The sequence below is a fragment of the Passer montanus genome, unplaced genomic scaffold (genome assembly GCF_014805655.1).
Source record: "Passer montanus isolate IOZ18808 unplaced genomic scaffold, ASM1480565v1 scaffold25, whole genome shotgun sequence".
Classification (NCBI taxonomy): domain Eukaryota; kingdom Metazoa; phylum Chordata; class Aves; order Passeriformes; family Passeridae; genus Passer; species Passer montanus.
Window position 1 is genome coordinate 10,908,234 of NW_024367149.1, and position 14,373 is coordinate 10,922,606.

The 14,373-nt window shown below is 46.5% G+C and overlaps 1 protein-coding gene across 1 annotated transcript in view; it reads left to right on the top strand.

The window, feature by feature from the left end:
• Window positions 1-669: 669 nt before the first annotated feature.
• The window catches only part of ROR1 (receptor tyrosine kinase like orphan receptor 1), a 143,383-nt gene continuing 129,679 nt past the window's right edge, over window positions 670-14,373 (top strand). The window contains exon 1 of the mRNA XM_039711685.1: window positions 670-820. Within this exon, the coding sequence (XP_039567619.1) occupies window positions 718-820 (103 nt within the window). The 5' untranslated portion in view covers window positions 670-717. The remainder of the gene's footprint in view (window positions 821-14,373) is intronic.

Here is a 14,373-nt window from a genome sequence, read left to right on the forward strand (position 1 = left end):
GTGGGCATTGATCACAGTTGGACTTGATGGTCTTGGAGGTCTTTTCCAACCTCAACAACTGTGTGATTCTGTGAAAAGTGTGCCCCTCCAAGTGCAATAATTGCATGGACCGAGGTTACAAGATACAGGGCAGCCCCTTGGGAAGGGGAAGGGATGGAAACCTTTCCAGTGTGGATGACCATGCACTGGAATGGATTATCCATAGAAGAGCGTGGAGCCTCCCTCACTAGAGACATCCCAGAACCCTCTGGACACAATGCCATGCCAAGTGCTCCGGGGTGCTGGAGAAGGCAGGCTGGACCACATCACCGCAGCGCTCCCTTCCAACTCCATTCTGTGACTGTGCTCACAGGCTGGACTCGAGAATCCCGCAGGCGATTCTGTGGAAAGCGTTACCCCGGCTAGCGCGACCATCCCGCAGGGACCGAGCCTGGGGAAGGGAACGCGACAATCCCGCAGGGACCGAGCCTGGGAAGGGAACGCGGCACCCCGCAGGGAGTGTCCCTGGGGAAGGGAACGCGGCATCCCGCAGGGACTGTCCCTGGGGAAGGGAACGCGGCATCCCCGCACCGCCGCCCTCAGAGCTCTGAGGGCTCCTGAGGGCGCGGGGACAAAATGGCGGCGGCGGGCGGCGCGGGCGGCCGCGCGGGGGCGCTGCGGCGCCGGGCAGCNGAGCGGCGGCCCCGCGGTGGATGCGGGAGCAGCGCCGGCTCAGGAATGCAGCAGCCGGGCGGCGCGGACGGGAGCCTCCCGCTGCTGCTCCCGCTGCTGCTGCTGCTGCGAGCGGGGAGCCGCGCCGAGCCCGGGGACGCCACGCAAGGTAAGGGGGACACGGCGGTCCCGGCCGGGAACGGGGCAGCCGGGCCGGCACCCAGGGGAGCCCGGCTGCCCCCGCGCCGCCTCCCGTTAGCCAGCTGGGGGTTTTATACCCGGTGTGTGTTGAATTGCTTGGTAAAAAAGCTCTTTCCAAGTGTTGGGGCTTCCCAGCGTAAGCACTGCCAGGCGGTCCCGCTTTGCGGTCCGTGATTGATGGTGCCCGAGGTGTGCCCCGAGTCGCGCTGGGGACTTGGCCCTCGGATCCGGCTCTCAGTGCGGCTTTCGCCATCCCTCCCCCCTTGTATCCCTCAAAAACGTTTATTTATTTATCTGTTTGTTTGTTTGCAACCAAAAGAAAGCGTCTCCGTTTTGCTTTTAGCGAGTGGTATCTGTCCCGCGATCCTTGCGCGCTATCAGGGCTCTGACTCCAGCCTTTTTGTGAGGGGGTTATGTGTAAAACACAGCGTAGCCCAGGCATAAAGGGACCTTGGAGCTGGGATAGCTGGAATTGGAAAAAGACTGATTTCTTCAGGCCAAGTCAGTAAAAAGTGAGCAGTGTTTGGCCGCCTGCATGAGAATTTCAGGGAGTTGGATGTACGTGAGCTCCGGCTCCTCCAAAGCGGCTTGTGCTGGGTACTTCAATCACAACCCACCCCTGACGAGAGCTGCTTGATAATATGCCTGTACTTAATATTTAAAGAAGTGAGAAAAGTGCACGCTGAAGAGAAAAAGCTGATGGAAAAAGCCAAAATTGAACCCAAATTGTCGATACTGTGGGATAACTGCCTTTCAAAACGTGCCTGTAGCTACCAGATAAAACTCTTGTGGTGTCCCCGAGCCTGGGTTTGTGCCGCTGTCCCTGAGGATGCTGTTCCCTGTTCCCGGCTGTGTGTGAGGCAGTGGATCTGCTGGAATGACTCCCCCACGTCCCTGGAGTCTCGTGGAGCACATTCAATGGCTGGATGAGTTCTAGCTCGGGGTCGGAATTCTTCATGACATCTCAATGGGAAAATTTTCAAAAATTGTTTTCTGGTGTCTCCAGGGAGTGCTGTCTATGCTTAACAAATAGCTGTATTTTTTAAAGGGGCAAAAAAGGCTATTTCCCCCCTGGTTTTGCAGATAGTTTCAAAGCTTTAGGGCAATACAAGATGGTTTGTTTTGGTTTTGCCTTTTTTTTTTTTTTTTTGCATGTTTCAAAGAGCCTGGAAGGGAAAAATAAAGCCCCATTAACATAAAGCAACTGATCACATTGGGTCTGAAACTTACCATTCCTTATTTCCTGTGCATTCTGCTGGGAAGTGCCTATCAGAGTATGAATCCACCTTTATGTGAATATATTAATATTGTCATTATTAGTCATGTCATTATATATTAATGTAGTCATTACAGTACAGGTCATGTAGTACAAGTTACACCAAGAGGGGTTTCAGCTCAGTATAACAAAGCATTTTTTTTATAGTGAGAACAACAATTCACTGGAATTACCAGCCCAGGGATGTGGTGGAAGCCTCGTGGCTGGAGGTTTCCAAGATGAGGCTGGGTAATCTCAGCCAGGCTCCCTTTCCCACAAAAGGCTGGACCAGGTGATCCTTCCAGCTCCCTTCCAGCCTGGACTGTGGTCTGTGATTATGTACAGTCACTTTCCACTGTGAAGTATTTCCTGTATTTTGAATAATATTGGCAAATGCCTACAGCGTGGATTCATGGGCAGATCAAGTGATTTATTTATTTTTATAGATAGACATCTATCACATGTTCAACCACATACTAGGTTTTGTGGAAGAATAAGGCAACCTGAACATCCAACACCAATTAAAAAAAAAAACAAACCAAAGAAGAAGCCTGTTCTAAAAAGTTTTACAGGTTTCTTTAAGGTGACTGTGGTGGTTTGGTAAATAGAATTTGCTCTATCAGAAACCCAGCCCAGATGGAATCTTCAGTCCCTAGCCTTTAACCCTGACGTGTTCAGAAAGAGAATGTGGACCACTGTCTCCTGCTGCTGCCTTTTTGTCCGTGACCTTTCCTTGTAGGGAGCCAAACAACCCCAAAAGCTTGGTCCATTCGCTGCCTTTAGGGTGCTCACGGGCTGGCCCCAGCGTTCCAAAGAAAAGCACAAAGTTAATGTCAATTTAAGGGGCAGCACCTCTCCAGCTTGGATATTTTCTGCAGCATGTGGCTCTGGATATTCCCAGTTCAGCTCGATTATTGTTCTTGCAGACCATGGAACTTTGTGAGGAGTCACAATGAAAGAAGTGTGAGTAATAGAAAAACGTTTTAAAAGCTTGGAGTAAACCCACAGATCTCCAGGCTGCGTTTTAGATTGTAGGGGTGCTGCTGATTTCCTTGAAAGTTGTGAGATAAAGTTCCACAGCTCTTGATTAGTCCCTGTGGTTAATTGTTTCATCCCTGCGTCACAGGCTGCTGCTTCTGCCGCTATCCAGGAATGAGTTGAAAAACAAACAAAATGCTTTTGTTGCCTTAAGCCTCTAAGAGGATGAGGGTAGATGTCACTGTTTGAGGTTGTAGCCTTCTATTTCTTGACAAAAGTGGCTTGAAGTAGCAGCAAATTATCTTCAGCACATCGTTTCTTTGTTTCCATAATTAACTTCTACTGAAACTGCTGTGTTAATTACGTCCTCGCAGGGATTTAAAGTGTTGCAAATGAGAGTTAGGCAGGGGAGTATTTGAAAGCTTGTGTATGGATTTAAGCGGGCAAAGAGAGGGGGAAAAAAGAGTTTCCCTGAGGTGTGACACTGGATCCTGCTCTTTAGAAACAGATGTAGAAATCCAGCAGTCTGCTGGGACTCCAAAGAGCACCTCGGAGCTGAAAACTCTTTTAAAAATCTCTAACTAAATGCAGCTGCTTTGCACACAGCGATCTTCTTGCAAGCCAGAAACACGTAGAAAGTTAGCTCAGACAAAAGAAAAAGTGTAAACCTTTCCTTCCCTAGACCCTGAAAAACAAAACCCCTCAGCCATCCTCAAGCGCAAGCTCGGTGTTGCTGTGTGAAATGCTGTCTCTCCAGAAGCAGCTGTCGGGAATTGCTTGTCTGAGATGTTTTGTGGGTGTGCTCTCACCCTGGGCGGGTATCCCTGTGATGGGCACTGCTCTGCCAGGGGAAATCCCTCCTGGCACAGCTGGAGAGCTCACTCGGGCAGAGGTGCAGCTGTGACACCCATCCCAGCCTGCTTTTTGGCACTCTCCTCCGGATCCAGCGACTTAAACCAGTAGCAAATGCAGTTATTTTGCTGCTGAGATGCTCTCTGTGATCCAGGTTCCTGCTTCTAAAAATCAGCAAACCCCGTGCTGTGTCTTGAAATCAGCTCCCTAAAGCTGAGCTCAAAGAAATTCTGGGTTTGCCCCAGCCCCAAACTGTTGAATAATGAAGTGACTTTGCAGGGATTTTCTTGTTTCTTTTTCATTGTAATCAAGGACATATTGAAAGTCAACGAATCTGCACATTTATAAATGGAACAGCAGTGAAATGAATAAATGAGAGGAGTTGTCAATGATTCTTTGTAAATGACAACAAAATACTGGTGTTAGCTGAAGGATGCTTCTGTGGGGGTGGTGATTGCAGTTTCACATCCTTTATAATGAAGTGCTTTAAAATTCCTGAAATTCTACATTTGGTGTAAAGTTTCATTTGGTCAGGTGCTGCAGAGGAAGTTACAGTTTTTGTGGTTTGGGGTTTTTTTGTGTTTTGGTTTGTTTTTTTTTCCTGTCTATTTACAAGCAGAGTCACTGCTGTCCGTGCCAGGAGTGTGGCATGTGAGAGGCTTGGACATGTTTAATGTCATTTAATTGGGCTGGAACGACAGGATAGCTGGGGGGGCTACACTATGAAGTTTGCCAAGGTGGAAAAACTGAATAATTTCAACTTAAATACATATCACTAGTGTGTGATGTGATGATAAAGCTCTAAATATTACTATTATTTAATACTAAAATTCTTTGAAGTCCACCAGGGAATATAATGTAAAATAAAAGAACTTGCCTATATTTGGACTCTGATGCAGTGCAATATTGAAAATGGTGCTCTGCCAAAGTCAGGCAGCTTGGGGAAAAGAAGTAGCTTGAGAAAGGAACCCTTTAGTGAGGAAAGCAATAACCTCAGCCTGCTTCCATGCCAGCATCCCGGCGTGAGGAAGATTGCTTTCCAGGATCTCCTCCTGAAGTGGAGACTCTGCAGTGCCACTGTTTCCAAGTAAATCTGCAGGGCAGTAGATGAAAGGAAGTGCTCGTGGAAAGAATCCCATGGATTGTGTTGGTGGGATGGACACAGGTTTGGAGGATGGTTGTCAGGTAGGATTCCTGAACAAATGGTGCAGAGTGGTCACCAAGGGGAGCAGAAGGCACAGCAGTGCCACGGAGCAGGGCCTGACGGGGATCAGTGGGCTGTGGGGCCAGGGCTGTGTGTGCAGAGCTGCCCTTTCTCTGCTGGCTCCCAACAAATCACTCCCTGCAGCTCCCACCCAGGGCAGCAGCAGGAGACAGCTCGGGTGGAGGCTGCTGTGCTGCTTCACTGAGTTCCGTGGGGCGTTTGGGCTTGATATCCTAACAAACCCCTCTGGAGAGCTCTGTGGGGTCTGGTTGATCAGAGAGGGTAAAGGACAGCACAGAACGGTCCTGCAGGACATGTCCTGGATCATGGTGCTGCTGTGTCCCTGCTGGCTGGAACATGCCAGTTTGGGGGTGCTGGCCAGGCCTGGCTTAACCCTGCTGAGATCCTCTGATCTCTTTGCTCTTGTTACCAGTGACTCTGGGAAGTGGCTGAGGCTGACTCAGGGGAGGTTTAGGCTGGGTGTCAGGAAAAGGTTCTTCCCCCAGAGGGTATTTAGGCACTCCACAGGCTCCCCAGGGAATGGGCACAGCCCCAAGGCTGCCAGAGCTCCAGGAGCATTTGGACAACACTCTCAGGGACAGGGTGGGCTTGTTGGGGTGTCTGTGCAGGGCACAGCTGGACTCCATGATCCTTTGGGGTCCCTTCCAGCTCAGGATTCTGTGATTCCATGATGTCACATTGGAGACAGGAATCCTGGGTGTATTTATCGTGCCCTGGGAATATTGAAGGCGAAGAAAATCTGTCTGCTTCTTGTGTCAGGGAAAGCTAAAAAAAATAACAAATAAGGCAAGTCTCTGTATGTGCAGGCAGCCGCTGTCCCCAGGAGCAGGAGCAGAAGTGCTGGGAACTTTGTGCAGACGTCCCATGATTTCCATAAGCCCTGCTGATGCTCTGGGCTGTGCAGAGATGTGCTTTCACTCACTCTCAGATATTTGGGACTAGCTTTAAGTTAGGACTTTGCCATCCCAATATGCACTGGGAAAGTTTCATAACTGGGTGAGTTCTTGAGAAAAGTTTGTGCAGGCTCTGGGGGAAGCCTGCATTTTATTAAAAGCTTTTTTTCAAGCTGCTCAGGTCATGTGCTGAAACTGATATGGCACAAGGGCTTCCTGTGACCTTCTGCTCCTTCCCTCCCAGGGCTGTCCCCCTGTCCTGTTCCCAGATGCTCTGTCTGTCTGCAGCACAGCCCTGAACATCTGCTCCAGGCAGATCCAGGAAGGAGCTGGAATGGTGGAGCTGGGAGCTGGAGCAGCAGCAGGCCATGGGAAATGGAGAGATCAGAGATAAGCCAGGGAAAAACGCTTTGTAACCTCCTCACACATTCCCTCCAGAGACTGGGAGTGGAGCAGGGGATGCTTTTCCTACCCTGGGAACTTGAGGCTGGCTCTGGAAGGACGTGCACTTCCACAGCCACAGTGTGAACACTCCTCTGCAGAGCTGCTCAAGATGCTGAGCTGAGCTTTAAAGGATGGAGGGTGTAAATGTAATGAGCTGCCTGAGGCTGTCTTCTGGTGGCCCAATCCTCCCTGAAGATGCTAAGCTGAGCTTTAAAGGATGGAGGGTGTAAATGTAATGAGCTGCCTGAGGCTGTCCATGCTGTGATCCATATAGAACATGGAGCAGGAACGTGTGCTGGACAAGGAGGGATTGGGATCTGGGTGGCCTTCATTTCAAAACCATGGCTGCTCCTGCAGGGCAGGAACCTCTGCTGGACAAGGAGGGATTGGGATCTGGGTGGCCTTCATTTCAAAATTCCTGAGGGCCTTTAGCTCTTATCATGTTGACATCCACTCCTGTGGAACATTTAAGGTGTAGAGGGGGTTTGTTCTCTCTCTGAATTCAGCTTCAGGCATTCTGTCCTCAAAGATGAGTGTGACTGTGAGCACACAGAGGACTCTAGAAGACACAAGCTTGGGCAGACAATAAAAAAATCAAATAGTGCTAGGACTAAGACTAGACCTGGTTTCCTTCAAGTGAGGTCCTCTTTGCAAAGCCTCTGCCACCCTTGCTCCTCATTTTCATCCTTGTTGTACAGGGAATATCTCACCTGGGGAGTAAAGGCATATCTGAGCCCTGTGCAGTGTGCATTGTATTTTCAGCAGCTCTTGCCTCTCCCAGTTTTTCCTGTAAGGGGTCAGTTATCATGGGTGAGCATCTCTTCTCCAAAATGAACTTGGCTTCCAATGAAAGGAAGTGTCTTTTTAATTGTTTTGTTTACTCTGAAGTGCTTGATGTGCTGTATAAGTAACAAGCATTCTGCCCGTTTTCATTTCAAATTCTTTTTTGTGTATGTTAATTATTCATTCCATATGTTTGGATTTTTCTTTACAAAACACATTATCTCTCTGTGAATTTAATGAAAATCTGTAGCACGATGGAGACATCTCTTTTTCTCCAGAACGTGCTGAGTGGAGAGAGCACCACGTTGAGCTCTGCTTTCAGTGAGTTTCACCTACAGTGACAAGAGGTCATTTAATTCCCAGCTGATTGTCAGGAAGATGGATTTATATCATTAAATGCTTTCAGGAGGCCAGGGAAGAGCTCGAGGTGGACCTTTGCTTCTGCCTGCTGGCATCTCTGAGGCTGCAAGGCTTCATGCTCACCATGAATGGATGTTTCTGAACTGAGGGCCCCTGACTTTTACATTCACTTTTCTTGGCAGCCTGACAGAGCCCAAGTCTGGCAACCTTTGTAAGTGAGATGCAACAAGGCTCGCTTATTTCAGCTATTGCTCTGTCACTGTGTTTTTAATTTACTGTAATTCAATAACTGACACAATGCTGGAGTAAATAAATGGGCTGTGAACATTCTCATAGACTTTGGGCGTCCAGCTCAGGGCAAGATTTAGCTTTTAATTAACACTGTCCATGAGATTTATTGTTAAAATTGCATCCTTTTAAATAAGTCAATCTGAAGTTGATTAAGAGATGAATAATTGAAACCTGCTGTGGGATAACAGAATGCATTCTAGTGGATGCAGCAGTGGAGCACCATTGGAACTCCAAACCCCTTTTCTCCCAAGTTTTGGGTCATTCCCATAAGCTGGATATTGTCATTATCTTTTCTGTGCAGGATTTGTTGCTCTGTGTTGAAAACAAAAATGTGTTCTTCGATAGATCAAGAACAGTAGCATTTTACCTGTGTATAAACTGCATTCTTAGTACAGCAAAGAGCTTTAGGAAGGCCTTGGGACACCCTGGTCAAAACCCTTAAAGGGTTTTTGCTCTTTTCACTCCCCTCTGCTACACAAATTCTCCAAAAAGAGGCCCAGACAAGGGAAGAAGCTGTAAAGGCATCCTCTCACTGTAGGAGAATCATATTAGCAAAATTATATTTCATCAGGGATTAAAAGAAAATACTGACCTGATTTTCTTGTGTTCTATAGGGAGAGATGATATCTGATTTGCCCTTTTCCTTTTGAGAGCCTATTTGTAGGATGTGATTTACGTTCTTGCATTTTCTGTTTGTGATTGATCTTTTTAAAAATCCTAGTGAGTATTTCTGATCCCTAATCAGCAGTAAAATGTTCACAAACTTGAGAGTATTTTATGTGCAGAATTTAGACAATTTTCTCTTCAAATCTGTTGTCTCTTACTTTTCCCAGCAGCAAATGTGGTCCTGATAGGAGGAGCTGTGTGACCAGCCCCTCTCATTTCAGGCTGAAAACCTCCAGGGAATGTCAAGATCAATATTTGGTTGGTTGAGCTTTTCAGGGTGAGACAAATCAGGCTGGGCACTGAGTGAACTGGGCCGTTCCTTCCTTCCTGAACTGGTTTCACTGGGGAGCCACATTTGGCACTGATCACACTTGTGGCTCTGCTGTCAACATTTCTGTAGGTCCTAATGGTTCTGGGGAGCTTCTTTGATCTGTCTTGAAAACTTCAGAAGTTGAGAGTTGGAGCTGGGGGAAAGAGAAAGGTGATCTCGGTGTCGATAGCAGGGACAGTGAATTTGCAGGGAATTCATGCAATAAAGAAGGAGAGACCACCTGCAAATGGCAGCTTTTCCTTGCCATGAGGCCTTTGGTACCAGTATCTCATGGTGGAAGTGACTGCTGTAAGCAGGGCAGCTTTACAAGGATTTTTGGGAATCTGAACATGTAAGGTTGCTCTGTTGAGTCTGTGGGTTGTGTTTGGTTCCCTCATCCAAGAGAGAAGACTCAGTCCTGTTCAGTTCTCTCATCCAAGGGCATTCTGAAGGCTCTGGGCTTGGAGCTCTGAAGCACAGGCTGAAGTTTTTGGTCTCATGTTTATTGTGGAGTACCTCTGGTACATCCAACTTTAAAAATCCATGGTTAGCTCTAAGAGCAATCCCCTTTTTCAGAAAGTTTTGACAGAATGCAGCAGCAAAGTCTTGACTGGAGTTTTCTCTGTCAGTAAATGAGTGAAGCTGTGACCCCAGGCACCACAGCCCATCCAGCAGGGTCACAGCAGGGACAGCAATGCTGGCACTGCCTCTGCTTTGGGGAAATCAGAGTTCAGGCTGCTGCACAGGTCTGTACATCAGGTGTTGTTTATTTTGTTGTCAGCTCTACAGAAATCCCCTACCCAAACCCTGTAATTGTCGGATGTTCTGTTATCCCATTCCTGCTGCCAGTTATTATCTCCTGAGATTATCAAGGGTAACTTCACCTGGACTAATTGTAATAACTGACGAGGCCCGAGGGCAAGAATTCTGTCTCAGCAGTGCAAGGAGGGATTAGGTGTGTGTATATTCCATGTAATTTGCTGAGAGGTGTCTATGTACAGATCTGTCAGGAGAACTGTAAAATCATTTGAAATGTTGCAAGGGATGGATGTGTGGTTATAGGAGGCTCAACTTTCTTCAGCTTTTGTTGCCTTATCCCACTGAAGTGAATTTTATAGGCTTTTTTCTGCCCTTCCTGTATAAGCTGGTGTCAGGCTCCTTGAGAAGGCACTTATGTTCTTGAAGGATTATTGTGCTAATTTAGCTTTCATTTCATCAGGTATCAAGGCTTGATTTTATCCTGCTGTTTGTTGCTCTGTTCTTACTGGGAATTACTGACACCAGAGATGTGGGGGATTACACTGAAGGTGACTGAGGTGCAGCAGGGAAATAGTTTTTGATCTCTACTTGCTTTGCTGTCTTAAAGATCCTACAAGATCCTAAAGACCATGGTTATGGCTCAGTCACTCAGCAGTGCTGATTAACACAGTCAATCTGAGCAGCAGAGCCTGGCAGATTTTCTGCCAGAATCCTTCAGAGGATGCATGTAATGAATCTTTTAGTAACTTCAGTGGGCAGTTGCTTTCAGCCAGCTGAAACATTTCCTGTGTAAAGGAAGACAGACTTTCCACGTGAAAGTCACGATGTGCCCACCCCTGGTGTGGGATATTACTGCTTTAAAAGAACTCCAAAGAATGAACTCAGTCCTGCTAATGATGGTACTTGTCACCAGTGCACAAACAAAGTACACTGAAAATTTATTTTTACATCGTTTCCTTATTTTTAGACTGAAATCCCCTTTTTTTTCCCTCTAGAAAAGGCTTTTGCTGCTTTGTTTCCAGACACACATCAAATGTCGAGTGTCCTGGAATATTTTATCCTGCAAAACAGAGAAGTGCAGTTCCTCTCGGGGACTTTGTTGGACCCAAAGTACACGGGGTGCTTAAAGAAATGGGAGAAATGTTTTGTACTGCTACAACTCCTGAGTGTTCCCAGCATCTCTGGTATCCAAATGGACACTGGTACCACTGGGATGGTTTTTTGTCCTGGGGCTGTGCTTTGCCCCTTCCCAGAGCTGGGCAATGCCCTCTGCAGAAGGTGTGAAACTCGAATCCTTGGGATTTAGTCTGAAGCAGGATGCAGCGCTCCCTTTGCTTCCTGCTCCGAATGCCAGGGGAGCAGGGATGGTTTTGATCTGGCTGTGATGTGGGGCTGGCTCGTTGCAGGGCTGAAAGATGAGTGTCACTTCCAGCGCTGGCCCAGGGAAGGACAAACCAGGGCTTTGCAGACAGGAAAAACGCTGCTCAGGGGGGGATTGGGTTTCTCCAAACAAAATATTATCCAAAAATATTCATGGGGTTCAAATGAGCAGCCAAATGCAAATGGTTGCACTTTTTGTTCCATATATGTTCTCATGCTCTCTAGCAACCCTAACGATAATGTCCCAATTTTTCCTCCAAAAATGTGCACAAAAGACATCTCATTTGGCTACTAATAAATAATATAGAATTCAGTTAAATCCTAATGAAAATACACTGTTTCTGTGAGGAATATTTCTCAGGCTGAACGTGGGACTTGAAATAATTTCCAAATTTTAACTCCATTTGTGTGTCAGGAAAACATTTGCAGTACTTGGTGAAAGCTGTTGCAATTTGAGACAGTATTTGTTCTTGGAACTTATATTTAATAATTTCTTGTGCAGTTCAAGGAAAGCAATAGTTCTGTGAGCAAGAACTTTTCACATTTTGGAGGAATATAAAGATAAAAAAGGAAATGTTTAATGCTGTGTTTTGAAATTTTGACTGGGAAGCAACTCCTCTTTCAGTCTCTTATGTGGCTTTTTTGGCTTTTATTACTTTTCTCATCACTGCATGGAGTTATGAAACGAGTGGTTTTTGTATATGTAGAGAAAGGATTTTATAATCTTCAGGATTTTTCCGTTTTGCCTGAATTTATCAAACATTTGCTCAGATGAAGTGAAAGGGGAGGCAGCTTCAAGTGTCTCTTTCCTGTTGCACAGAGCTTGATCCGTTCTGAGTTGTGCAGAATTCCCCAGTTTGAGCCAAACTAGGAAACATTTCAGATACTTTGTGCTCATTCATCTTTGATGTTTGGGATTTGGGACTTGGGTGGTTTATTTTGGCCACCAGCCCAGGTGAAAATGTGCTGGAAAAGGGGTGCACCTGGCAGGGGAGGGTCTGGCAGCCCTCGTCTGGCCTGCACCAACACTTTCTGCCCTGGGCCTGTTTTAATCCAAGTTATTTCTGGGCTTTCCAGCTCATTTCTGGATGCTGGAATGTCTGAAGATGCAGGAGGATCACCTCTGGAGAGCACAAGCACTAAATATTTCTAAATTCACTTCTAGTGCCTGCTTGCTAGGGTGGAATATTTGGGGTTTTTTTGTTAAATTTGCCCTCTGTGGCACCGAGCTGGTGGAGCTTTGGAGGGGAAACGTTGTGCCCTGAATTTTGGGCTTTGGTAAAAGGCTGGCTCAGAAATGCTGGGGGCTGGAAGGCACATCCCACAGGGCAGCTGCTTTTTCACTCCCATTCCTTGGGAGGAGCAGAGCCCACTCGGGACTGTGCCTTTGAGCCGCTCTGCTGGATCATTCCTGCTGGCAGTTCAAGGTCCTGGGGGTTGTTTGGGTTTCACTGGATTCTTGTGTCAGCCAATAACTGCTTCCATGTTTTCTACTAGCATCTCTTTCATTTGGGGAATGTGCTTTGCTTAATTGCATCTTTAAAGCCACAGGAGGATATTTTGACCAAACCTGTTCCTCCTTACACTCAAGTAAATTCAGAATAAATGCATCCTGTACCCAGTGCTGGTAATGAATTGTTACAGAGTCCATGATAAATGCTCCATCACATACTTTGCATGCATTTTCTTTTTTAAAAACTCACTTTAAATGCATTTTTTGAGCAGATGGAGCAGTTAGAGGTTTACCTGAAGCCCTGATGTGGTGTTGGAGATGTGCTGTAGCTCAGCCTTACATGCACATGATGAAGAGCAGAGAAACACAAGCCATGAAGTCCTGCAGCAGTGCCAGCTCCTCAGTTGGTTTGTGTTTATAAGCAGATGCTGCTTCTTTAATCTGGGGAGAGATTGGTGCATTCTCCACAGAGGGGCTGATTTACCAAGAGATGCAATCAATTTGTTTCCAAGCACAGACATGTCTGGGCTAATACAACACAGGCACACCAATAACAATGTAGTTTTTAATGCTTTCTTCTTATTTTCCATTTTTTTACTCACTAGGGTTATTAAAAATAAAATATCCATCTGTACCACTTTAATTTTCAGCGGAGAAGGTAGTGGGAAGCAGGATTACAGATGTTCACATGCCCAGACCCTGTAGGAGTATTAACAAATGAAAAATCTGCAATATTATTTGCCATGGCAGCTGCAATGATTGACCTGTTTTTTCTTTCAGAAACTTTGTTTATATTAGAAGCTTTATATCTCAAATAAAATTAGTTTTATGTGAAGGGGAACTACACTGGTGATGATTTTGTTTAGGAAATAATGTCAACAGCCCAAAGGATTTCTGGTCTTTGATTTTTCCAGTGTCCAATGGAAGCCTTGGGGTAGGGGCTGAATAATGTCTGGTTCTGACTCCTGTTGCAGCACACAGAGAATGTCTTGACAGCTTCCAAACCAATAATATCTTACTTATGTTTCAATAGATGAATAACAGCCCAGCCTTTCTAGAGATTAACTTGCTGTAATGCAGTTCAGTAACATGCTGCAGCCAGATGAATGGAAACCCTTCAGCATTTGGAAGAACGGGAATATATCCCTTTTATAAATGGGAGCAGGGATGTGCAGGCACATTGTTTCACTGAGCCACACTTGTGTTCTTTTAATTAAGAGGTGCAGTTAGCAGAGCACATGATACCCCTTCCTCCTCATGCTGTTTCTTTCCTCTTTTCTAATCTCTGCTCTTCAGTGTGGTTTTTCTTCTTCACGGTCCTTGGGAGTCTTGTTTTTCCAAAGGGATCCCCTGCTGACTATTCTGAGGTCTGTTTAAGCAGTTTCTTCAGCTCTGCTTTGAAAGAAGTTGTTCCCTTTGATTCCTGGAAACATTCCTCTGCTGTCTGTTGGTGTCTTTGTGGCGCAGAGACGGGGAGGAGGCCAAAGAGCTGCTGGTGCTTCTCTGGCCCTCTGCTGCGGTGATGCCTCATCCATGGGACATCCCTGAGGCTGGGGGCTGTGACAAGGACAGCAAGGAGAGACTGGAGGGAGGCTGTTCTGGGGAAAAGGACACTGCTGCAGATGTCTCTGGTGCTTCCCAGCAGGCAGATCCTGTGGCAGGGTCTGGTGTTTTATCAGCCACAGCAAGAAGTGAGAACTCCTCCCGCTGATCTTCCGCAGGCAGTGGCTGTGGGGAGGGAAAACACCTCCAGCTGTTACCTCCTCTGGGCCTGTTCACTTATTAGTTTGTTGAGACTATTTAATTTTTGTTTGTTTGTTTGTTTAAGAGGTTATTGATTTATTGAAATTGGTTGATTGGTTTTCTGTGATA